Source organism: Macaca fascicularis, chromosome 17, assembly GCF_037993035.2.
Source record: "Macaca fascicularis isolate 582-1 chromosome 17, T2T-MFA8v1.1".
Lineage (NCBI taxonomy): Eukaryota > Metazoa > Chordata > Mammalia > Primates > Cercopithecidae > Macaca > Macaca fascicularis.
In genome coordinates this window covers 65,943,396-65,970,960 of record NC_088391.1, presented here as the reverse complement: position 1 = coordinate 65,970,960, position 27,565 = coordinate 65,943,396, and the positions used below count along the sequence as shown (strand labels likewise).

The window sequence follows — 27,565 nt, the reverse complement described above, 5'->3', positions numbered from 1 at the left end:
TTGATTTTTACATTTTTCCTTTTTTGAGATTAATACACAGCATGATGAATATAGTTAACAATTAAGCACTGTACATTTAAATTTCACTAAAAGAATAATTTCAATGTTGGTATAAAAATGTGAAATATTTGAGGTGGAGAATATGTTCATTAGCTTGATTTAACCATTGAAGATTGTAATAAAAAATCGTAACATATGTACCTCATACATATATACACCTATAATTTGTCTTTTAAACAAAAAACTATTACTCTTCTTTCATTTGTCCAGAATATGTGGGTTCTGGGGGTCTGTGTGTTTTCACCCTTTTGGGGAACGCCGCCTCAGTCTTCCCTTCTCCCTTGTCCATACAATTTCATTCTCCTTTATCGTTTCCCTCCTCTACATGTAAACAGTCTCCAGTATCATCTATTTTTCTCTTTTCAAAAAAGATGACCATTATATAGCCTCTGTTTCTTCCTTTGTTGTATTCACAGTTGCCTATCTGCAATTATGAAATCTCAATGGTCTGAAAATCAGAAGTTTTTTTTTGTTTTGTTTTAATAGCTGATTTTGCAGCAAAACCTGCCCTAAATTGGTATGAGGTGGTAGAGAGTATTTATTCATCCCTAGAACATTCATTTTATTTTTGTTAAAGAAATGTTAATATGTTTGTTTAAGGAGCCCTGCTTTATACCTTATATGAGAATAGTATTACTACATTTAAAATTTTTAAAATTCTTAATTCTAAAAACATATCTGGTCCCAAGAGTTTTGAATGAGGGAATGTGGCTCTGTCTGTTCTTGAAGCTCTATTCAATGCAAAGAAGATGAGGAAAAGAAGTTATAATAATTGGGAAAGTGGAGACAGCATGATGATCATTTGTGAGTGATGCCATATGCTAACTGAAAAAGCCATGAGAATCAACTGAAAAGCAAGTAGACATAAATGAGATACCTGAACCCAAAATAAGCATACATATCAAAAAGCCAGCCTACACTACCTTCTGGGACTAATCTCACAGTTAGAAGAATTTGAGGAGCCCCACTTAGCTCATTAATTTAAGTGACTAAGATCAAATGGAGATTATGGACAATTTTGGCTTGATTTGTACTCCAAAATGAGGAGCTGGGTTCCTGCCTGTACTTGGGGAAACTTCCCACTTTGCCTTCCAGTTTTTCCTGACTCCCAGAGACTGCAGATCTAACACTCAAGAGCAGCTCTATGACTGGGGAACCACAGCCTGCTTGGCAAACTTTTTAGTTCAACCTTCCTTTCTTTTTTTTTTTTTTTTTTAAATTTATTTATTATTATTATACTTTAAGTTGTAGGGTACATGTGCATAACGTGCAGGTTTGTTACATATGTATACTTGTGCCATGTTGGTGTGCTGCACCCATCAACTCGTCATTTACATCAGGTATAACTCCCAATGCAATCCCTCCCCCCTCCCCCCTCCCCATGATAGGCCCCGGTGTGTGATGTTCCCCTTCCCGAGTCCAAGTGATCTCATTGTTCAGTTCCCACCTATGAGTGAGAACATGCGGTGTTTGGTTTTCTGTTCTTGTGATAGTTTGCTAAGAATGATGGTTTCCAGCTGCATCCATGTCCCTACAAAGGACACAAACTCATCCTTTTTGATGGCTGCATAGTATTCCATGGTGTATATGTGCCACATTTTCTTAATCCAATCTGTCACTGATGGACATTTGGGTTGATTCCAAGTCTTTGCTATTGTGAATAGTGCTGCAATAAACATACGTGTGCATGTGTCTTTATAGCAGCATAATTTATAATCCTTTGGGTATATACCCAGTAATGGGATGGCTGGGTCATATGGTACATCTAGTTCTAGATCCTTGAGGAATCGCCATACTGTTTTCCATAATGGTTGAACTAGTTTACAATCCCACCAACAGTGTAAAAGTGTTCCTATTTCTCCACATCCTCTCCAGCACCTGTTGTTTCCTGACTTTTTAATGATCGCCATTCTAACTGGTGTGAGATGGTATCTCATTGTGGTTTTGATTTGCATTTCTCTGATGGCCAGTGATGATGAGCATTTTTTCATGTGTCTGTTGGCTGTATGAATGTCTTCTTTTGAGAAGTATCTGTTCATATCCTTTGCCCACTTTTTGATGGGGTTGTTTGTTTTTTTCTTGTAAATTTGTTTGAGTTCTTTGTAGGTTCTGGATATTAGCCCTTTGTCAGATGAGTAGATTGCAAAAATTTTCTCCCATTCTGTAGGTTGCCTGTTCACTCTGATGGTAGTTTCTTTTGCTGTGCAGAAGTTCTTTAGTTTAATGAGATCCCAATTGTCAATTTTGGCTTCTGCTGCCGTTGCTTTTGGTGTTTTAGACATGAAGTCTTTGCCCATGCCTATGTCCTGAATGGTACTACCTAGGTTTTCCTCTATTTTTTATGGTATTAGGTCTAACATTTAAGTCTCTAATCCATCTTGAATTAATTTTCGTATAAGGAGTAAGGAAAGGATCCAGTTTCAGCTTTCTACTTATGGCTAGCCAATTTTCCCAGCACCATTTATTAAATAGGGAATCCTTTCCCCATTTCTTGTTTTTGTCAGGTTTGTCAAAGATCAGATGGCTGTAGATGTGTGGTATTATTTCTGAGGACTCTGTTCTGTTCCATTGGTCTATATCTCTGTTTTGGTACCAGTACCATGCTGTTTTGGTGACTGTAGCCTTGTAGTATAGTTTGAAGTCAGGTAGCGTGATGCCTCCAGCTTTGTTCTTTTGACTTAGGATTGTCTTGGAGATGCGGGCTCTTTTTTGGTTCCATATGAACTTTAAAGCAGTTCTTTCCAATTCTGTGAAGAAACTCATTGGTAGCTTAATGGGGATGGCATTGAATCTATAAATTACCTTGGGCAGTATGGCCATTTTCATGATATTGATTCTTCCTATCCATGAGCATGGTATGTTCTTCCATTTGTTTGTGTCCTCTTTTATTTCACTGAGCAGTGGTTTGTAGTTCTCCTTGAAGAGGTCCTTTACATCCCTTGTCAGTTGGATTCCTAGGTATTTGATTCTCTTTGAAGCAATTGTGAATGGAAGTTCATTCCTGATTTGGCTCTCTGTTTGTCTGTTACTGGTGTATAAGAATGCTTGCGATTTTTGCACATTAATTTTGTATCCTGAGACTTTGTTGAAGTTGCTTATCAGCTTAAGGACTTACAAAGAGACTTACACTCCCATACAATAATAATGGGAGACTTCAACACTCCACTGTCAACATTAGACAGATCAACGAGACAGAAAGTTAACAAGGATATCCAGGAATTGAACTCATCTCTGCAGCAAGCAGACCTATTAGACATCTATAGAATTCTCCACCCCAAATCAACAGAATATACATTCTTCTCAGCACCACATCGTACTTACTCCAAAATTGACCACGTAATTGGAAGTAAAGCACTCCTCAGCAAATGTACAAGAACAGAGATTATAACAAACTGTCTCTCAGACCACAGTGCAATCAAACTAGAACTCAGGACTAAGAAACTCAATCAAAACCGCTCAACTACATGGAAACTGAACAACTTGCTCCTGAATGACTACTGGGTACATAACGAAATGAAGGCAGAAATAAAGATGTTCTTTGAAACCAATGAGAACAAAGATACAACATACCAGAATCTCTGGGACACATTTAAAGCAGTGTGTAGAGGGAAATTTATAGCACTAAATGCCCACAAGAGAAAGTAGGAAAGATCTAAAATTGACACTCTAACATCACAATTAAAAGAACTAGAGAAGCAAGAGCAAACACATTCGAAAGCTAGCAGAAGGCAAGAAATAACTAAGATCAGAGCAGAACTGAAGGAGATAGAGACACAAAAAACCCTCCAAAAAATCAATGAATCCAGGAGTTGGTTTTTTGAAAAGATCAACAAAATTGACAGACCACTAGCAAGACTAATAAAGAAGAAAAGAGAGAAGAATCAAATTGATGCAATAAAATGATAAAGGGGATATCACCACCGACCCCACAGAAATACAAACTACCATCAGAGAATACTATAAACACCTCTACGCAAATAAACTGGAAAATCTAGAAGAAATGGATAATTTCTTGGATACTTACACTCTTCCAAGACTAAACCAGGAAGAAGTTGAATCCCTGAATAGACCAATAGCAGGCTCTGAAATTGAGGCAATAATTAATAGCCTACCAACCAAAAAAAGTCCAGGACCAGATGGATTCACAGCTGAATTCCACCAGAGGTACTAGGAGGAGTTGGTACCATTCCTTCTGAAACTATTCCAATCAATAGAAAAAGAGGGAATCCTCCCTAACTCATTTTATGAGGCCAACATCATCCTGATACCAAAGCCTGGCAGAGAGACAACAAAAAAAGAGAATTTTAGACCAATATCCCTGATGAACATCGATGCAAAAATCCTCAATAAAATACTGGCAAACCAGATTCAACAACACATCAAAAAGCTTATCCACCATGATCAAGTGGGCTTCATCCCTGGGATGCAAGTCTGGTTCAACATTCGCAAATCAATAAACATAATCCAGCATATAAACAGAACCAAAGACAAGAACCACATGATTATCTCAATAGATGCAGAAAAGGCTTTTGACAAAATTCAACAGCCCTTCATGCTAAAAACGCTCAATAAATTCGGTATTGATGGAACGTACCTCAAAATAATAAGAGCTATTTATGACAAACCCACAGCCAATATCATACTGAATGGGCAAAAACTGGAAAAATTCCCTTTGAAAACTGGCACAAGACAGGGATGCCCTCTCCCACCACTCCTATTCAACATAGTGTTGGAAGTTCTGGCTAGGGCAATTAGGCAAGAGAAAGAAATCAAGGGTATTCAGTTAGGAAAAGAAGAAGTCAAATTGTCCCTCTTTGCAGATGACATGATTGTATATTTAGAAAACCCCATTGTCTCAGCCCAAAATCTCAACCTTCTTTTCTAATCCCTTTTCAAGGTTCTCTGACCTGCTGGAACCCAGGCTTCCACCTGGATGGATTCTGCTCCCTGGTTGTCTCTGCTCTGTTGCTTCCAATACTTGTTGCCTGCTTGTCTCTAGGATGCTGTCCCTTGTGTCATTACAGCTGCCAACTTTGGTCTTTGTTAGAGATGACATTCAGACAGCTTTGTTGAAATTTTACCTACAGAGTGATTGTGCGGCATGTCATATAAACAACCTCAAAAATCACAGAAACAGAATGGCACAGCTGTGCCTCTATGCCCAGAGAAGCCATCGAGTTTTGGTGACATTTTAAATCAGAGCAGTGACTAATGATGCAAGTGGGATGTAAACTCTGAATCATACAAAATCATTAATTTAATTGTCTCTGCACCAGGCAGAGCTGAAGCAGTGGGATCTATTTTGTATGGCACATGTTTGGGCTTCACAGACAAGAAGGGTCACAAAAGGAATCTTTTCAGAGAGGCCAACTTCCATATTCTGAAATATTCTTTCTTTCCTCTTTCTCTCTCCCCTCCCTCCTTCCCTTTCTCCCTTCACTTCTTCCATTTCTCACTCATGTATCAGGTTTTGTCATCTGAAAGTGAGAGATAATAACAGTATCTTCCTTATAGGGTTATTGCCTGGATTAAATAAGTTGACAGTACTTTATATATGTATGAAGTGCTTTGAGTGCCTGGCCCAAAGTAAGCATTTTTTAGGTGTCTACAATTATTATTGATACTGACTCTATGTCTGGCCCTGTTATAGGAGCTAGGGATACAAACATTAAAAACACAGGTCCCTTGGAAGGCCGAAGTGGGAGGATCACGAGGTCAAGAGATCGAGACCATCCTGGCCAACATGGTGAAACTCCGTCTCTACTAAAAATACAAAAATTAGCTGGGCTTGGTGGTGTGCACCTGTAGCTACTTGGGAGGTTGAGGCAGGAGAATCGCTTGAACCTGAGAGGCGGAGGTGGCAGTGAGCCGAGATTGCACCACTCCACTCCAGCCTGGCAACAGAACGAGACTCCATCTCAAAACAAAACAAAACAAAACAAAATAAAACAGGTCTTGCACTTAAGTATCACCAATATACAGGTATTTGCAGGATGTGCTGTTCTGAAGCACTGGCTTTGGCATGAGGGGTTGGATTTGAGAGCCAGCTCCATTGCATCTCTCATTAGCTATGTCACCTTGGGCGAGTTACTTAATGTTTCTAAATCTTAGTTTCCTCCAGTGAGGATAATAATAATTCATGTTTTATAAATTTGTTTTTAGAAATACAGGACACAAGGCAAGTAAACTGCTTAAGAGAATGAATATTCAGCTAGGTCATAAATACTAAATTCCTTTTTCTGGAGGTGCTACTCGTTATGGGTCAGCAGATGATCCTATAGACAGGACTTCACATTAGAATCCCTATCCTTCCAGATGAGATGAGAAGAGCATGGGCTTCATTGTGCTCCTCTGAATCTGGTACTGGGGCATTTGTCAAGTTGAGTGCTTTATCCTCAACACATTGGCTCTGCCAAGACAGCTGAGGGTGTATATGAAAGAGACAGGGGTTCTGTAATAAGAAGACTTGGGTGCTTTCTCTACTTCTCAAATTCTGTTTTTCCATCTGTAACATGGGTATAAGTATGGTCTCTAACTCACACTTACAGTGAAGGTCAGTTGAGATCATCTAGGTCAGGAATTGAGCACATCAAACATGCCTGACATACGGTTGTGTTCTATTAAATTGACAGCTATTATTGTTTTGCTACTTTGATTCATAGTTAATTTTCTGCTTGGATAAGAGCTTGCATAGCTGGGGCTCTAGTTATCTACTTTTGTTTTGGAAGATTATCTTAGTTTTTAAAAACCACTGTTTTCTTATTTCAAGAGCAATATATGTTCATCACTGGAAGAAATCTCAGAATATTCTGTTTTGTATTTTCTAATCCTCCCTCCCTGGGCAGAGTGGGAGTCATACTGGGTGAGATGGTGCAGGCTGGCTAGACTTCCTTGCCTAGCATATCATTTTTGGTTGGCATGAAGTTTCATAAGGAATGATCACCAAGAATCACTTAATTGCTACCCCATTATTGGTTGTCCCCAAAGCAAGCACAGGCTGAAATTACTAAGTTTATTATTTCTCTCTGGAGAATGTATTTTTTTAAGTTTTGGGGTGAAATTCAGATTCAGTGATGTAATAAAATAATAATTGAAAATAGATTAATACTGTCTGCCATTGTCTTTGTTTATTTCTATAATAGCGTGATTTCACTCTAAGCAATGGGTGATGCTTCCAATAACTATCATTTATTAAACACCAGACACTTTCCGTGCATCATCTCATTTGTTCCAAATGACAAGCCTCTGAAGTAGGTATTCAGTTCCTCTGTTAGCCATGAAAAATCTAGACCCAGATTATATAACTTGCTCAAGATCAGAGAGTTAGGATTTAAACCAAACTCAATGTGCCTTTAGGCTTTTTAAAACTACTGTGCCCCCAAAGTTAGAGTGGATTGAAACAAATAAATGAAGAATTAAAAAGCTTTAAACAGTAATCTTTACTGAAGCAAAAAACTTCATAAATATTTCTTGTAACACAAAAGAATAAAAACCAAAAATGCAACATTAAACTACAACTTAAGCATACTTTTCCCAAACTCCCAGCCTCATCCCAGCCTACACACTGAGTCCTGATATTTAAAAATCTAATACAGCCAGCCAGTGGGGTTCATAAAACTGTGACCTTTATTTAAATTGTCAGGAGGAAGAAGCTTATAATAAACAGGCAAGAGCAACCAAAAATTGCATACAAAGAGCTTTGGAAACATCTGAATACAAATCATTTTCTAAATGTAGGTTGCTCTTATCATCGATTATATAAGAAACGCAACCTTAGACCTTCCCTGCATTGCAATAATAATGAAGGAAAACCCTTATGCTCAAAATGATTAAAGCATTTAACACACAAAATGAACACTAGGGAGAAAGTCTTGTCTTCATTATACTCAGCGTTATGCCACACAATAAATATAATCTCCCTTAGGTTTTACTAAACACCCAAGCTCTTTAATTTACATTATTTTATTCATTTGAATTCACTTCAGATTTATGAAAGGAAAATAAGAGATCTCACAATAAATGAAAAGGTGTAGTTAACAAGATACCTTAATGAATCTTAATAAAATCCATGTGGGAGTGAAGCGAACATCAACTTACCCTGAAGTCACATCGGTTGGTGGTCAAATATTTTTATGGGGTGTGAGCAAGTGTATTCATCATTAGAAGATAATGATTAAAATTACTGCTTGTATATGCCCTTCAATTTAAGTTATGATCATGCACCATCTCCCAATTTTTGCTTCACATTCAAAGCATTTTATAAAAGGGAAAATAAGCTAGAAAGTAAATGATAGTATTTTATTTGATGCTTTGCATACAAGCACTCAATGAAGGTAGGTGACTGGCTGAAGAGAAGTGAACACTTTTCTTGTTTTTAATCACATTATACCTTAGATGCTGTGAATATCTTGGCATCTACTTATTTAGCATTTATGGTTTCAACATTCTCAAGTAATACAATGACCATGATATATACACTTGTTACATTTTGCTGAAAATTGTGTCTTTTGAATAAAAATAAAGTGGCCAGGCACGGTGGCTCACGCCTGTAATCCCAGCACTTTGGGAGACCACGGCGGGTGAATCATCTGAGGTCAGGAGTTCAACACCAGCCTGACCAACATGGATAAACCCTGTCTCTACTAAAAATACAAAATTAGCCAGGTGTGGTGGGGCATGCCAGTAATCCTAGCTACTCGGGAGGCTGAGGCAGGAGAATCGTTTGAATCTGGGAGGTGGAGGTTGCAGTGAGCCGAGATCGTGCCATTGCACTCCAGCCTGGGCAACAAGAGTGAAACTCCATTTCAAAATAAATAAATAAATAAATAAATAAATAAATAAATAAATAAATGTCAAGCATCATTATTTTAGCAAATGTAGCAAAAGGAAGAAAAAGTTTTGCAGTTCTGTTATCAAGAGTAATGTGTTTTTATGTGTTGTCAAAAGACAAAATTACAACAAATTTAGTTTTAAATCTAATTTGTGATTCATGAATTGGAGCAAACTTCATTCTACAAAATTGAATGAGAGTTCTGACTGGGCAATGCAGAACCGTGGGTTTTGTAAGGTGGAAGCAAGGAAACAGAGCAGTAGAAGAAAAGCTAATTGGTTAATGTTGGGTTACTTCAGGTGCTTTTTTTTTTTTTTTTTTTTTTTTTTTTTTTTTTTTTTTTTTTTTTTTTTTTTAAATAAGGGTTAAAGCAGAGAGGACTTTCTTATTACACTGACCCAGGTAGACTGGAATCTCCTGTTTATCCAGAAAACCTGTGCTGTTTGGAAATCTATCTGCTTTCTTAAAGTTTCAGTTTGATTATGTGGCATTTAGCATGAGTATTCCATTTTGGTTTGGTCTGATCTGTAAGGGCCTAGTGTAGGAGCTCTGTCCAAAACAATGGCCTCCCATTGTTAACAGTGTGTATTTATATAAAATGATACAAAAAATTAAAATTTACGAAACAGATGCCTTTTTCTTGTATTTCTTGTGTTTTTTTTCTCTCCAGGTCAGGAGTTCTATCTTCATCATCATCGAGAATCTAGGACCCAGCACAGCACAGTGTCTAGACCATACTAAGCAGTGTCTAGAACATAAGATACTTCCTGAATAACTATGTTAAGATCTTTCTGTATCATTGCATATTCCACCGCATCTTTTTGATGACTTCATAGTTTTCCATCCCATGGATGTATTGTGATTTATTTAGCTAAATTCCTGTTTTTTGCTTAGCAAAGAGGTTACTGATTTTTCACTATTTTAAGTGGGAGTAAACATTCACGTAGTGAAATCTTTTCTTAGAAGTCCACTTGGACATCTTTGGAATTGTTGGTGTGAAGAGTAAGCACAAATATATCATTTTTAATACCTGTTATCAAAAAAGTCACCAAATGTATTTAAATATTTTACTTTGGCTTCTATAAATATATGAAAATGACTATTTTCCACTTTTCCTGACTTGCAGGTCTTTGAATCTAGGTATGGGGAAAAATCTAGGTAGTAAGGCTAATTGATCAGTATTTACTCCTTAATGAGGTTTTATTTTTCTCAAGTGTACATTTTATGAAATAAATCATATCCTCAAATTTGTAAATTGTAAAAGCTATTGAAATGATCCTCTTTTGAATGTCAATTGTCAGTGGATACCACTAGTGCCATTAGATACTAGTGTCATTTAAAGACCACTCTTTAGTCAGTGAAAGCCCGACTCCTTTGTGAGTTTGGGTGAATAAAATTTCAGTAGATGAAGTCATTTCACTGGATTGTGAAGATCCGTAACTCATCCCAAATCTCATTTTAGAAAGTAAATACAGCTGGAGGAATAATATATACCCTAGAAGTGTCAGGTTAGAAAGGATTTAACACCACACAATAAACTATAAATAACAGCATTTTGAAGAACTACGGCACATTCATTAATGTCAAATAAGGAATTTGGAAATAGCCATCAACCAACCATTGTGGTGATAGGACCATTTCCGAATTCTTCATTGGCAGGGAAAGAGAAAATTCATGATCAAAAAAATGGAAATGAAGAGATTTTTCCAATTATCTGTTGACACTAAGAGAGGATGTAATTTACTCTCTCTTGAATATGACCCTTTAAATGTGTGAAATAGGATTGTTCCTCGTATAGTCCAAGTGTTTCAAAAAGCCCATGAATTCTTTGAAAGTAATTCACTTGAGTTTTCAAGTTGCATGTAACATGGTACTAAACAATTTAATTTTAAGAAGCATGAAAAAGACAAAGCCACAAAAAATTAGTAAAAAACCTTATGGTAGTGAATTTAAATGGTGACAGAAAAAAATCTTTTGGAACTGAGAAGACCAACCTTGATATGTGCTCAGAAACAGTAAAAATCAAGTCTGAGTATAAAGATCATGGATGGTCACAAACTCCTGAGAGTGATGTTCAATATGACGCTTCACCTAAGGGGGCAATAGACATGACTTTTCAAAATTCCAGATGAAGCAACTTACCATGAAATTATCGATACATAGATAAGAACATAAAACAATTCCTTTTATGGTGTGTCTCTCAAAGAACGGAGGAAAAGAATAGCAAATGGTGGTAAAAGTCTACCAACTCTTTTGCTACTGCATTAGCTGTCTACATGCTAATTGTTGTTTGTGTATTTTAACTCAATTGTTATGAAATAGACCTATAGACATGTCATTCTATGGATTAGAATCTTCATGTATTGTGGTAATTATATTTTGAGAACAGAATGTGGATTATCTTGCAAGTTTTTAAGGAGCCAGAATATTGCTTTCTCTAGAAAGTTACCTAGATTCCTTTTGTTCTGCCTACCTCCCCTTTATTCTGATTTTATTCACTTTGGAAAATTGATATATGCATATTTTTTTCTATCATATCTGTGAGAAAATTCTACAAATTGTGTTTTCCAGGGAGAAGTTTGAAAGGGATTCCATTTCTCACAAACATAAAGACAGCTCAAAGATCTAATGATTCCAGGTTTTATTTATTCATTCATTCATCACATATTTGCTAAGAGCCATGTGCTATATTGAGCACAAATGATGCATGCTTTATACTCATGGAGTTCCCATTTTAGTTGGAAAGCAAAAAGTGAATAAATGAATGCACATAAGACTAAACAAACATAAATATTTACAAATTGTGATAAGAGTTAAGAAAAACAAGAACAATAGCCTGAGATTAAGAAGAGAAGACAATTCTACTATTTATAGGGTGATAGATAACAGTTTACTTTTTATAGGGTGGCAGGGCAGTCTTCCCCCAGGAAGTGAAATTAAAGATGAGACGCAAAGGATGAGCAGGAGCTAGTCATCCAAACAATGCCACATGTAGGAGAAAAAGGAGTTTGTGCAAAAAGCCACGAGTCAAGCAAGAGCCTGTTGTGTTGGCAAACCTCAAAGAAAACCAGTGTGAATGGGATGATGAGTGGGGAAGATAAAGGGCTTGAGGGAAGCTGGTGAGGCAGTCAAGGCCAGAACACGAAAAAGAAGTTTGAGTTCTACCTTAAGTATAATCCCTTAAAAGATTTAATCAGAAGTGTAACATGAGCTTGACAAAATTTATGTTTTAAGAAGATGACTCTGGCTACTTAATATGGAATATAGTGAAAGAGCGGAAGAGTAGAAGCATACGCATTGTCAAGAGTTGTAGAAATGTTGGCTAGAAGATGATGGTGTTAACAGAGTAGAAGGCAAAAGATTGATTATTTGAGATATAAATTGATGATGGGATCAAAGGTGTGGGTAGTGCATTGTATACAGGAGCGAGGGAGAATGCAGCATTTCTAAGACTTTGGCTTATGCATCAGGATCAATGGTGGCACCATCTTACTGAAATGTAGATGACTGTAAGGGCAGATTGCAATTTATGGATTAGATGATACAGCAAGGTTTTTCTAAATTTCTCTGGTGATGGGTCACTTGGGGTACTTGTTAAAAATTCCTGGACCCTATTCCAGGCACTCTGAGCCAGAGTTTCTCACTGAGTGGTCTAAGAAGTCCTAGTTTTAAGAAGCATCAGAGAAGACTTTTTATCACCATTGAAGTTGGGAAAACATTGTATTAGAGAATGGAATCTCCATGGAAGAGGGTTCCTGTATGACATAGTGCAGAACCAGAAGTTGGGGAAAGAGGAGGCTTGATTTCAAGGAAGAGGAGATTAAAGGCCATTGGACTTCCATTGGTTAAGAAAAGGACCCTAATAGGCCGGGCGAGGTGGCTCACACCTGTAATCCCAGCACTTTGGGAGACCGAGGCGGGTGGATCACGAGGTCAGGAGTTCGAGACCTGCCTGCCCAATATGGTGAAACCCTGTCCCTAGTAAAAATACAAAAATTAGCCGGGAGTGGTGGCATGTGCCTGTAGTCCCAGCTACTTGGGAGGCTGAGGCAGAAGAATTGCTTGAACCTGGGAGGCAGAGGTTGCAGTGAGCCGAGATTGCACCATTGGACTCCAGCCTGGGTGACAGAGCGAGACTCTGTCTCAAAAAAAAAAAAAGAGAAAAGAAAAGGACTGTAATCAAAGTACTTAGCATAGTATCTGGCACACCATACATGTTGATTAGTGTCAGTGTAGAATAATCAAAATTTTGTATGCTATATTCAGATGTGCAAAAAACCACCATCTTTATTTTTCATAACTGGTCTAATGTTACTTATGGAGGTAGTAATGGAGTAAGGGAGAAAAAGTATTGGTCAAATCCAATACATCGAATCTGATTTGTTTACTTAAATAATCTTGTTAAATATTTCTCTTTCTGTCACTTTTTAAATAAAACCTCATTTTAAAAGGATTTTCTCCTCCCTTTGCATTTTTCCAAGGGAACATCTTACTGGGAGCGAATGGCTTGTAAGACTTCAGGTAGTAGGGAAAGGAGCTATTATTTTGTAATGTCCTCTGACTTCTCTGGCCTCTGTAGAGATAATCTTTTTCTGATGTTCATGTCTGTGACTGGTGAACTCATTTGTTGTTCTTTAGGCATCAGAGCTGAGGCTTCACCACCACTAACTAAGCCCACGTCAGCTCTGAGGCCTGGCTTTGATGCCTCCCATCAGCCTGGGGTTACAGCATCTTCTCACCTGGAGAACATCTGGAAAGCTAGTCCTATAAACTCCTTTCCACATTGTTCAAGAGATATGTAGGATGTTTTGCATCTCTTTCAGGATGCTTGAGCACCAATGAAGGCTGTAAGATCGTCCTTTGCCCACCCTTGCCACTTCACCTATGGTGCTCTGCTACAGCCACCCTGGTTGATGTCAATACATGATGCAGTCTCCGTTCAGAGCCCCGTAAAGTAGAGCAAAATCTCCTCCTATTTCTGTTTTGTCCCTATCCCACATGCTCTCTCCTTTCACTCAGTCCTTAGCCCAGAGAGGGAAGGTTAAAACACACATATCTGCTCATCTTTGCCTTCCTCTGACTTTTCTCCTCCCCTCTATGCTTCTCTGGGGGTCAGAAGTATGGACTTTCTTCTTCAGATAACTTTCTTCAAGAACTTTTCCACATTATGTCTTCTTTTCTCCAGATGCGACATCTACTTTTCTCACTGTTCCCTTCTCCAGGGTAATAGTGAAGAATGACCAGCAAGGAATGGGATTTATGGCAAAGTAACAAAAAACATATTGTTTTACAATTTGTAATATAGTGTTTGAAAACTTGAATTTTCCTTGTTGCTTTTGGTTATTCCTGATTTAAATTCCAATAATGTTAGTACAAAATCTCTCAAAATGTATACTTAGTTTCCTGGATCACATAAAAGTAGAGTACTAGGGGTGGCTTCCTATTCTATACCTAGTTTTGGTTGGACAGAAACTTAAGAAATACAGTAGTTGTACCAGCTGTAAGGAAAAGAAAAGCAAGCTCACTCTTGTGAAGAAGTGAGGGGGAAAAAATTGGGAGCCAGATTAGGAAGAAGTCATGTGAGAGCCTTGGGAAGCGGTGTGCAGGCTCAATTTATGTTTAGATACATAGAGTGTTAGGCCTGGAAGATACTCTAGCAATAGATGAATGCCCTCTTTTGCAGATACGTAAATCAGTGCTCAGTAGTGCAAAGTTATCTGTATGGATTTTAGAGCTTGTGAGAGACAGGCTTGAGACTTACTCACATCCTTGGAGCATCTGCTTCCTAATCCTGAGCTCCCCATCCTCTGGTTCTGCACTGTGTCACACATTATTTTCCAAATATCCTAGCAAGCATCAGAAATTACAATTTTAATACTACTTTCAAGTAACCAAAAAGACTAAGATTTGTGAATAAATTATAATTCCTAATTGATCATCTTTAATCACAGCACCATCCCAAGGATTGCCTTCGAATAGAAATTCAATTTATTGTATTAATTTAAATCATAGTATTAGTGACATTAGCTGCTACAGGTAACATTAGCTGCTGTAGGCAACATTAGCTGCTAAGGTAACATTAGCTGCTATAACAAAAAATTTCCAGAACCACTAATACAGGTGTTAGATGGGTTCCTTCTGTCTTGTACCTCTGCCATCCTGCAGTGGAGAAGTTCCCAAACTTTCTCAGTTCACAGAATCCTTGTCGCCCCTAGTATTTTTTTTCACAGTGCTCCTAAGCCAAAAGAAATAGCTAACAGCACTGTTGATTAGGTAGTTTGACTCCCAAACTGAATAAAGATATATGTTCTAGCAACTGAGTACCTTCTTGATAAAAAAATCATACACATACATGGAGAGAAAAATATTTTTATTAATACATTGTTCAATTATTAAATATATTCTACAGTTGTATTAATTGGAATGTGTATGCCCATTGAGTACTGCACAACCTCTCAAACCTTGAGATTCTTGAGTTTCTTTAAATAGATTAAGAACCTAAAGATAGAATGTGAGGCTGAGTGCAGTGTTTTCAGATTTTAAACACTATTTTACACTTGTGTTGCCACATCTAATTAAAGAGCAATTTTAGAGACTCACTTTTACTAATTTCCCTCAGATCATTCAACTTAGTCATAGTAACAATTATTTTCCTTACATGCTCATATTATTTGTTTACATACTATTTAATTCAATGACATAATTACAATTATATATAAAACTTGCATAATTAAGTTTGGGAACAAACACAAGTAAGTGTAAACCCACTGGATGAGTAGAAGTCTCCAGGTGTGTAGTAGCCTACAAGGGGCAATCATTTAGCAGCTGCAGACATCACTGTGTTTGACAATACAAAAGCTTAATCCACTGAGCTAGATAAGTAGAGGACTCAGGGCTGCTAGATCTATGCAGATGAAAGAAATCAAGGGTACCTAAGGCTTTATTCTTGTTTGACCAGTGCTGAACTGGTCAGAAAATCTAAACATAATTGTGTTGCTTCCAGAGACCCAATGTCTTCCAGGTCCTTTATTGATAGGTAAGGAAATGGAGACTCAGATAAATTGTCTTGGCCACAGCCAGTGTTAAAATCAGGTTTCTGTTTTTTATTTTTTTTTTTAAGACAAAGTCCCACTCTTTCACCCAGGCTGGAGTGCAGTGGCGCCATCTGGGATCACTTCAACCTCTGCCTCCTGAGTGATTCTCCTGCCTCAGCCCCCTGAGTAGCTGGGACTACAGGCGTGCACCACCACACATGGCTAGTTTTTGTATTTTTAGCGGAGTTGGCCTTGGGGGGAGGTTCCGCCATGTTGGTCAGGCTGGTCTCGAACTCCTGACCTCAGGTGAGTCAACCAACTTGGCCTCCCAAAGTTCTGGGATTACAGGCATGAGCCACCTCGCCCCACCTGAATTTTAGATCAATATTCTTTCTGGTATAATATACCACAGACCCAGACTAGACAGATCAATTAGGAATTATTTATTCACAAATCTTAGTCTTTTTGGTTACTTGAAAGTAGTATTAAAATTGTAATGTCTGATGCTCACTGTGATGATTGGAAAATAATGTGTTCTGGTACTTCTTTAGTATTCAGAACTGTGAACCACTTTACCTGACACTCCAATCAAGCTAAAATTAACTAACTGTGAGGTAATGAGGATATAGGTAAACTAGTTCACATATGTAATTGTGAAAACAGCTCTTACCATTAAATAGCAAGCATTTTGGTTTGAACCACACTATCATGGTTTAATTAATGCCTGTTCTATGCAAGCCTTCTCTAGAGATTACAGAAGAAAATAAACTGTTCTTTTCATTTTTTTTCAAAAAGAAATGATAGAAAACAGTTTCTTCCTTCGTCTTAGTGGAATCGACAGGAATGGAATTTCTAAAAAGATTTTTTTTCGCCTACATATTAACTGCCTACATATTAACTATGAAAATTCCAATCTGGTACAACTGCTCCTTTATTTTAAAAACATCAAGTCAGTAGCCCCCTTGGTTTAAAAATATAAGCACTGTGATTTCTTTTTAGATCTTTATTATATAAAATGTGAATTTTTGAATTAATTTTTTTGCACAGAATCTTGCACAAAATTTTGCTGCACAAAATTAAATTCTTCTTATTTCCTGAGTTGTGTGTATATACATACTTATGTTCAATTACATACACACATGCACACACACACATGTGTCTCTGTGTATAATACATATGTGTATATATGTGTGTATGTTCAATGTAATATTTGTGGGACATACATATATGTATATATGTGTGTGTTCAATTACACACACACAGACATACATACACATGTGTATGTATAATGTATACACACGCACCTGAGTGTGTGTAATTGAACATATGCATATACACGTATGTATTATACACACAAATATTAAAACTTAGACACAACAAACCTCTGTTTTAGGGAAGTGAATTTTATATCATTTGAAAATAAATTGTAGGCAGATTAATTATTCAGGATACATCAACTAAAGAAATGTTTTAGTTAATGTATGTGTAGATAATATTCAGTAAAGCACACCACTTAATTCAATGGACCAAACGTTCTGGGCTTTTAGATAGTTTTTAATTTTTTGGCTATTACAAATAGTGCTGCTGTGAATGCACTTGAACATATCTTTTAGTACACATATCTACACGTTTGGTTTTATACTTAGGCATAGATTTGCTAAGTCATAGGCCTTTTACATGTTCACTTTTAGTAGCTACTGCCAAATGGTTTTCCATAGGTGTTATACCAATTTACACTCTACCAGCAGTGAGTTACTGCTGTGTACCCTCACCCACTTAGTCTTCTTTATATTAGCTACTCTGGTGTATGTATATTATTTCATCATAGTCTTCATTTGCATTTCTATGATGACTAGTGAATGAATGCTTTTATATATGCTTATTAAACATTTCAAGTACTTGTTCAAATCTTTTATCCATTCTTCTATTTTCTTGTGTATCTTTGTCTTATTGATTTGTAGACGGTCTTTATATATTCTCCATATGAATTAATTGATTTATAGAGGCTCTTTATATATTCTCCATATGAGTTCTTTGCTAGATATGCTTATTGCAAATATCTTCTTCCAGTCCATGGATAGGCCATTCTTTTTGTATCAACCCTGATGCTGTTAGATTATTCTATGGTCAATCAATTCTAAAAGAAAGGAAAGAACACTGGCTTTTGTTAAGAGTAGCCTTGAGGTAAATGCCTGAACCATTACTGTGTGATTTTGGGCAAGTCTCCTAACCTTGAAGAATCTCTTTGCTCACCTTGTAACGTTAATAATAACCACTCATAATATGTTGTGAAGATTAAATGAGCTATTTTATGTGACAGAGCCTGGCAGAGTGCCTGGCACATATTAGATCTAGATGCTTAATAAATTTTACAGGATGGAAGGGAATAAAATACTCTTTGTTAATTTCATCTTGGGTATCTGATACTGGACACAAACTTTTAAAGATTTCAGTGGCAAGTTCGGTGTTATTGCAGAGCCTCCCTGAGGCCTGCCTTACGTGCGTTATGTCTTCATTATCCTTTCTTGTAAACTCAAGGGAGTAAAAAAGCCTGAAACCACCAGCCCCTGCTCTTGCTTCCTGAGATGGGGGGTCAGAATATTTGCTTTTTTTCTGTGAAAGTGAAACACGTTAGATAGTTAGATTTTTAGGAGTGTAAAACACATTGGAAGTAAGATTAAAAAATACAAGGAACACATATTTCTAAGAGAAATAAATTGAAGTGTGTCCAATTGTAACTAATTATCTTTCATATCTTTTTCTCAATGAAAGCTTTCCTTGGGTTCAGATGGATACATTACAGGCTACGTGTATACCTATATATTCTGCATTTTATTTATATATACATATATAGACATTATGTACATATATTTCTGCATTTTTAATATGTAAGTATATATACATATGTACTTATATATGTGTATATATACTTATAAGTATACTTATATATGTATATATTTATAAGTGTTTATATATAAGTATATATACTTATATACTTATATATGTATATATTATATTTTATATATACACTTATATTTTTATATATACACTTATATTTATAAGTGTATATATACTTATAAGTGTATATATACTTATATTTATGTGTATATATATAAAAATATATAAGACATATAATTATATATATAAAATGCAGAAATATATATACATTATATATATACATATATACATGTTCTTCTCAAGTGTTAATGACATTTATTTCAGTTATAAAACAAATGAAATTGTGGCCTGCTTGGTGAGACATGACTAATCCAGGAGCAGCCAGATGGCAGTGCCAGTCAGTTCTCTTGAGTGATGTGACATCATGATCTCTTCCAAACACCTGGGTACAGACTTGTAAAACAATAGGGAAAAACAGCACTTCTGGATTTGAGAGTTTTCTAAATCAGATTAACAAATAGAAGCTTAGTATTAATTTATGCCATTTAAAAATCTACCACTCAGCATTTCTATAGTAGCCACTGACATTATTCATTTCTACCACAGGTAAGGCAGAGAACCCTCACTTCAGTGGTGGCAAACAGAAAAAGTAGAATTGAACAAAATTCAAGTTATTGTTGTAATCATCAGATGATTGTAAATCATCAGAGGAGCTACAGTAATTACTCTCCATATTCTAAAAAGGTAGATTTACTCAGGTGAAAAGATACAGAATTCTGCCCTTTGCTTTTCAATACATGTCAACTGTGACTGAATATGTGGAGGGATTATCGGAGTTGGTATTTCTCTCAAGCTATAAAATGATTTTACAAATCCCCCACTTCCATTCCATTTATAGGTCTTTGTTCCCCCCTCCCTGAGGAATTCATTTACAATAAATGGTAAAGTGCTGGGAGTAGAACACTTACTTTTACAATCTGTTACTATATAATTAAACCAGATCCAAGTGGCCTATTGACTTCCAAGGTTTAATGGGTTAGCGTGGTTCATGAAAACTCCAGGGGGACGCCTGTAAAACCTGATTTGGGACCACATCCTGGTTTTTAACAATGTTATCCTTTGAGGAATTGTCATTGAACAAGTCGTATATTTTCAGTGTTCTGCAGTGCAACAAGTACTTTCTATTGACCAGCAACAAGGCATACTGTTTACAGCCAGTTATTTGAGGTGACTTGTTAGTCAGCCCTGGAAATCCTATAGCAGAATCTTGTCCCCAATCCTGTCTTCTCCAAGAGTTTGTTGAACATCACTCATGTGCAAGCTTTCTTATGTTTATACTTGATGATATCCTGAATTCTCAAATTTGGATAATACTTACTGGTTTAAAACTGAAAATAATAGCACTTTTTAGGCACTTTAAAATGGAAATTTCTGTACTTAAATTGGACGGAATCAAGTGGTTTAGATAGATGTGTAAAGTGTCCAGGACAGATTTTGATAATTATATAATCTGTTTTGAAAATTCTTTAAAGGGGTTGCTTTGTAGGGCAAAAGCCCAGGGAAGTTGCTCTGAGTAGATCTAGAGGTCTTGAGAGATGCAAAGAAACATTAAGACTAATGCACTGGGTTCTTCCAGGTCTCCTGGGAGCAGAATCTTTGGCCTGGAAGTCGAGAGGAAGAGGAAAAGGCAGGTTTTGTGAGTTTCATTGTCAGGCATGAAAGCTGTGGGTGGAAATTCAATGGAGATCTTATTAATCATCTCAGCAATTAGTCTGTGGACCATGAATTAGTAAGATACTGTAATGTTTGTAATTTATTTTGGTTATGTTTGTCATCTTATATATTTCCTATGATGATCAGCAGTGCAATCATTGGAATGTAAAGGTCTGGATATATTAGTTTTGAGGAGGAGTGATGAAAAGAGTTATTTGTTTATTTTTTTTTTCAGAGCCACTCTTGATGATAGAATGGGTGACATGACAGCCACCAAAGTAATGTGACATGAAGTAGAAATGAGACCTGAGATGTGGCCTGGACCTTTACCTTGGAAATGCCCATAAATCGTGTCCCTATTCCTTAAGATTTTACTTAAAGTTATTTTAAGAATGTTGTGAAGTTTCCAATCATACTAAAATCTTCAAAAAAAAAAAAAAACCCACAGAATGTACATTTCAAAAGCACTATTGTTTTCATGATAATGGTGGCAAGTAATTTTCAAATTTGGATTATTTTAGAAACAGATTAAAAGACGACAACTATAATATAATCCCAATAAACAAAAGCAAATAAAAAGGCTAAATCATGGGACCATCAGTATATAGATTCTACTTATTACTGTGGTCTTTATTCCTTATCTTTATGATGTAGTTCATATTTTTTATTATGCAAGTTTTTGAACAAACACAAAAGTTCAGAAAACAGTATAATGAACAGCATATACCTATCACCCAGGTAATCCAGATTTTTCACACTTACATCATCTATCTTTTGTTTGGGACTGAAATATTTTAAAGCACATCTAAGACCTTATCCTGACTTATCTTTTCATTTTAGTGATCTCCTTGCAAGTAATTGTAACAGATAATACTATCATCATTTGATAGGAAAAGAAGCTGAGTTCCATACTTTTAATTTGCCTAAGGTCACCCAAGAAGTTAGTAGCAGAGCTACGATCGCCTCTTTCTTAACTCCATTAGACTTGCTGGCATAATTTCACAGTTCCCAATGCCCCTTGTCCTTGAGAACTGTTCCCTGTGTAAGACTTAGTTTTAGCAGCTCTGTCCTTTTACTGTGTGACAACCCTAACACTCCCAACCAAGATGTAATGGATAGACCGTGATGGACACTCAAGCTCTGATGGGCCAGTCAGATTCCTTCCTTTTGGAAGTCACTATTGGGGCTATAAAACAAGTCTGTCTTCCAGGAGGTGTTGAGATACATGCTACTTTGGAAATGATTGGTCAGAGAAAATCTCCCTGGTAGGAGATACCTGAATAAAGTCCAGAAAGAATAAAGTGGGGAACTGATATGGTTTGGATCTGTGTTCCTACCAAATCTCTTGTTGCATTGAAATCTCCAGGGCTGGAGATGGGATCTGGTAGGAGATGACTAGATTATGGGAGAAGATTTCTCATGAATGGTTTAGCTCCAGCCCTCTTGGTACTGTCCTTGTGATAGTGAGTTCTCACGAGATCTGGTTGTTGGAAAGTGTGTAACACCTCTCCTCTTCTCTCACTTCCTCCTGGACCAGCCTGTGAAGTGCTGGCTCTCTCTTTGCCTTTAGCCATGGTTGTAAGTTTTCCTGAGGCTTCGCCTAAAGTTGAGCAGATGCCAGCATCATGTTTCATGTACAGTCACAGAACCATGAGCCAATTAAACATCTTTTTTTTTTTTTTGTAAATTAGTCTCAGGTATTTCTTTATAGCAGTGTGAGAATGGACTAAAACAGAGACCCATGCTGACATCAGGGAAAAAAAGGTGATCCAGGCAGAGTGAACAGCAACAGCAAAGCCCCAAGGTGGGACATGCTTGGATGTTCAAGGGAGAGGTGAGAGTAGGGCATACAAAGGCAAGCATGGCAGGTGATGGTGGCAAGGGAAAGATCATAGAGGGCCTTGTGGGCCAAGGTAAGGTCTTTGGAGGTTTGTCTGAATTTGATGGGAGCATTCTGCAAGGTTTGGAGCAAATGGGTGATAAAATCCAACTTACAAGTTGAAGGGATCCCAAGTAGCCATGTGGAGAATAAACAGTAGGGACCAGAGGGAAGAAATGGGGAGAGTTGTTTGGACATGGCAACAACCCAGGTAAAAGATGATGGTGGCTAGGATGAGAATGATAGTTGTGGCAGTGGTGAGATACAGTTCCTGGAAATTGGCCCTCAAGAGACCTAACTTCCCCAGGGTTCTGTGAGAAGATACAGAAAAGTTTCTAAAAATTTCTTTTCGGTTTGTTTAACTAGTTTGAGCTGTTTTCTTTGTCTTACAGTAAAAAAGTCTTGCTAAAGACTGTGTAGTCTTTGCCATTCCGTAGTGCTTAATGAATGCTTACTATGTGCATAGTTGACTATGGCAGGTTGTAGTTCCAAAAGAAGGCCAAGCAATACTTTCCATCCCACCCAGTCTTCTTACAATGTGACCTTGCCGTCTCCTATTAACAGCTGGAGTCTATGCCACCTCACCTTAAGATGGGACTGCCTGGATCATCAATAGAATCTGGTGGAAGTAACACCATCTGACTTTCTGAGACTACATCATGAAAGGCAAGATGGCATTCCTCTGGCTCTCTCAGGAGGCTTGCCCTTGGAATCTGGCCACCATATTATGAGGTGGCTCAGGCCACATGGAAAAGCCACACATAGGTGTTCAGCCCCAGCAGAAGTCTTAGCTGACATGGATTGTCTGCATAACCTGTTAGTGAGGAAACCGTTGAGATGACTCCAGCATCATCCAGTGTCTGACTGCAAGCACATGGGAGACCTTTAGCAAGAGCAACCTAGCTAAGCCCAGTCAGCTCCAGAACCATACAAATAAAACAAATAATTGTTTTAAGTCATTAGTGTGGGGTGGTTTGTTACATAGCAATGGATGACTGATTTTGTTACCATATGTATTGCATTATCTAGGACATCTGATTTAAACCATTATACTTTTCTAATAATAGTGAATAATTATACAGTACTTATTATATGCCAAACATTGTTTTGTATGCTTTACATGTAATAACTCTTTTAATCCTCACAATGGGCTTGTGAATTAGGTACCATTATCATCTCATTTTACATATGAGAAAATCAAGGCATAAAGAGACTCAAGGTGAAACACTTTATAAATATTGTGCCAAGTTTTGAACCGGATGGTATGAGCTCCAAAGCCCATATATTTAAACATTACCCTAAGCTGCCTCAGATCCTGATGGACTATTTTTCAGGAGCTTTGCCTCAATTCTGTGTCCCTGATAGCCAGTAGTTATGACAGTACTTAGAGAACAGCAGAGATAATATAATCCAGAATAGTTGGTCTAAGAAGTATTTGTGTTTGCCATTCTTTGCCTAGAAAAACCAAATGCAAAACTAAACATCCAACAGATGAAACAAAGCAAAATAAAACACATTGACCCTCCTAAAATTATTTTTTCTCAAAATCAAATAAAAATGTATTTCCTGGGCCACCCAGATAACTTTAAGCATCCTAGTCAATGCACTTACGTGCACATACTTAACAGAAGCCATATTTCTTACTGTGCTGTGGTTATTTTACTCTGTCATGGAAACAAGGACGTTATAGAAATTTATGAAAATGGGTCTAAATATGCATTTAGGCATGGCTCAAGACAATAGTTTAAGTAGATCAAAATTTTTTTTGTTATTTCCACCATTCCTTTTTTTTTCTTTTTTTCTTTTTTTTTTTTTTTGTCTTTTTCTCCTCAGGTGACTCTTAGCCTACTTGATGACTTCCCCTAAATTTAATCCAATAAACACTTATTGAGCTCAGAACTTCTTTACAGGCAGATATGTGATTAACCAACACAATGCACTCTCTCAGAATGTGACCAGTGGAGGAAGGCTGGGGGCTGGGGGTTTGTGCTTATAATGAGAGAAGCTTCTAAAAACTTCATAGAGAATGTGAGAGACAGGACTTACATTTCCAAGCAGGGGCAGAAAGAAGGACATTGCAGATGTATGGACCAGCATGGGCAAAGGCTATGAGGTATGTTCCTGAAGAGTTTAGATATCAGTGAGTGGGCCCCAGGCTAGAGAGTATTTTCAAGAGAGGAGTAGCAAGGAACAGTTGAATTGAATTGGAAGAGAAGGAGTAAACACTTACGGGGCACCTAATCTTAGTATATAAAGCCAGGCACTTGACTATTTCACTTTATCTCCACCCAAATCTGTGAGACATGGGAGAGATGCCTATACCCAAAGAGCTCTAGAAAGTGCCAGAAACTCAATCTCAATGGGTAAATGAACTCCAGAGAGGCATTAGCTCCAGGTTCTTTCATTGTGGAATGGAAGGTTTGGACCTCAGTGAAATTTCTGTATTAGGAGAAGTATTTTTAGAAGTGGAGAGTTGAAAGCTGGCTCTATTAGGCAGCACATATCACTTTCAGAATTACAACCTACACAACCCAGTCCTGGTATCTCATTTCCAGAGAAACTCACCCCAGCACTCTCTGGGGTTTGCTCTATGGTGAAAGGCAGGATAGGATGCCTCCTAGTTCTGAATTGGCAAGAAGAGCAGAGTGGCCTCGAAGTCACCAAAGTGTCACAGTGCTTCACCAGCAGGACTGTTTCCTCACTTGCCATGTGGGACATATTCCTTATCCTCCTTGCCTCAAAGGATGTTAGTGACAATTAAAAATAACTAGACAAACATTTCTGATACAATTAACTTTGCCTTTTATCCCACTCAATTCCATTTAATTTTAATACCATTTTAAATTTTCAGTCACTTCTCAGAGGGTTGTGGGTGGGCAGGGAAGGGATGATTTTTGTTTTTCTTATTTTACCAGGATGATAACAGTAGAAAGAAAACTAAATTTGGAAAGAAAACCAAGTTTGGGATCATAGCTTAACCATTTATTTGTAAACTGAGCGGTCTGGCGGGGGGAACCTCAATCTTTTGAACCTCAGGTACCTACAATTAACTCATCATCTACCTCACTAGGCTATTATAAAGATTTACTACCTTAATTAAAAATGCTTTGAAAATCACAAACTACTGATATTTGCTATGATATGTAGAGTTGTTTTTGTGTGATTGTATTACCCTAGCTCCCTATAAATAGTCGAACAGGATCTGAGGCAGTTTAGGCTAATAAACTAGTTTGGACTATTTATCAGGAGCTGCATCACCCATGCATATTTACAAGAGATTTTTGTCTCTAACCTGACTCATTTAACAGGAACAACATGTCCATATGCCAGAACATGGGCTGGCCCATAAATCACATCCTGCCCTTCTCTGAACAATCCAGTGTGTCTGTCATGTGTCGAGCCTAACAAAACACTGAGAAGCAGTCCATAATCCTAAATCCATTTATTTGTGTAATGTCTCCATTTACTGAGTTCCTGGCATTTTGTATAATACCTGTGTACTAACACTTGGAAGTATAAGAGTAGTAGTTGAGGTTTTATCAAGATTTGAGTATTGAAATCTTATTAAGATATGAAAAAAATGCACATTCTTCCTCTGCCAAAAGAGATCTAGGTACCAAGATAAAATATGGCTTCTGTTTTCCACATACATAAAATTTCCACGTGCAGTGTTGATAACTTTGAGGATTGTATAGATAATGAAAACTGCGCTAGTTGCCACAGGTCTACCTTTAGTCAAGATGAAAAAGAAATCACCACTAAAGAATATAGATGGGAACAGAGACAAACTTTAGTCCTAGTAGACTTGACTTTATGTAACCCACAGTTTTTCTTTACTTTATTTGCAGCTGAAGTTGATCCTGGAAAGAGAATCTTTAGGGAGAGAACATTGTTTTCTTTCTCAGAACATCGTGTCGGGCAGGTAAGCTAGGAGGCACACTTCATTCTTTTTCTCTCCTTACCTGTAACGTTGATACAAAAAAGTTCACAGAGTAAATGCTACTTGGGAAAAGTAGCATTTTCAGCATTTTCATTTTAATACACAGAAATGACTTGTCATCCAAAATTTAAAGTCATGTTACTTCAGAGAGTCTAAAGCACAGGAAAATAGTTATTTTATCAACTAATTGCCTGCCGCTGAATTTGATTTAAGCCTGCTCTACTGCTCCCATAACATTTTACAAATCACTGTCTGCACTTCAATAGGCTCCGTGCAACGTGCTGGTAGAATCTATTTCTTTCCATAGGACCTTCCTGTCTTAGAAGTGACATTGATAATTATCTCCCTTTCACATGGGCGCCCACCAGCTGAATTGCCTAGGTGACTTCCTGCCCACTCAGATGATTAGAGTTTTGCAGCTCACATTGACTCAGGCAGTGGGATCAAATTTCCCACCTCCATCTGGCAGTTCCCTCTTCGGTCTGCTGCACCCTAAGGACAAAATGAGGGCAGCTACGTCATCCTTACCTACCTCTCTCTGAGGGTGAGAATTTCTCCTTGAATGGCTGTGAAGGCGGCAGGGCGTTGCTTCATTTTAGGTGAACATTAATATTAAACAATGGCTCTCCCTGGGAGTAGGTGGCTGCAGGTTGAATGCTAAGCTGCTTCAGTAAGACTGAAACTGAACAAGAAATAAAAAAGAAATTAAATCTAGAAGAGGGCTGAAGGAAGAAAGTACCGAATTTTTAAAGACTTGCCAAGTGCAGAAGCTTAGCAGGATGAAGATCATTTGTGTGTAAACGATGGCAATTATCATGCAGTCTTTCAGTACATTGAATTCAGCTTAGAAACATGTTTGTGATTTCATTCAAAACCTTAGCATTTTGTATTATAGTGAGAAATACATTATTCACGTTTTGATGGCTTATATTAGAGGATTTTAGTAGTTGTTGCCCCAAGTTTTCACACTGTGTCAACATCTTTTGCAATGTGATTTTGTGGTTCCTCGCAAGAGATGGCTTCCATTTTTCTACCTCCTGAATACAGATTGGCTTTTTAACATACTTTGGCCAAAGAAGTTGGTGAAAGCGACCACATACCATTCTAGCTTCGAGCACTTCCTTCTTCTCTTGGAACCTTGCTACAGCCGTGTGAATAGTCTGCTGGAGGATTAGACACCGTGTGGAAGGGCTTAGTTGTTTCAGCTAAGG

At 37.4% G+C, this 27,565-nt stretch overlaps 1 protein-coding gene across 8 annotated transcripts in view; it reads left to right on the top strand.

The window, feature by feature from the left end:
- LOC102145599 (uncharacterized) overlaps positions 1 to 27,565 on the top strand; it is a 682,844-nt gene that overhangs the window by 231,020 nt on the left and 424,259 nt on the right. For all 8 annotated transcript variants that reach the window (XM_074021604.1, XM_074021603.1, XM_074021609.1 and 5 more), the window contains one exon: positions 26,263 to 26,336. In XM_074021604.1, the coding sequence (XP_073877705.1) occupies positions 26,263 to 26,336 (74 nt within the window). The remainder of the gene's footprint in view (positions 1 to 26,262; positions 26,337 to 27,565) is intronic.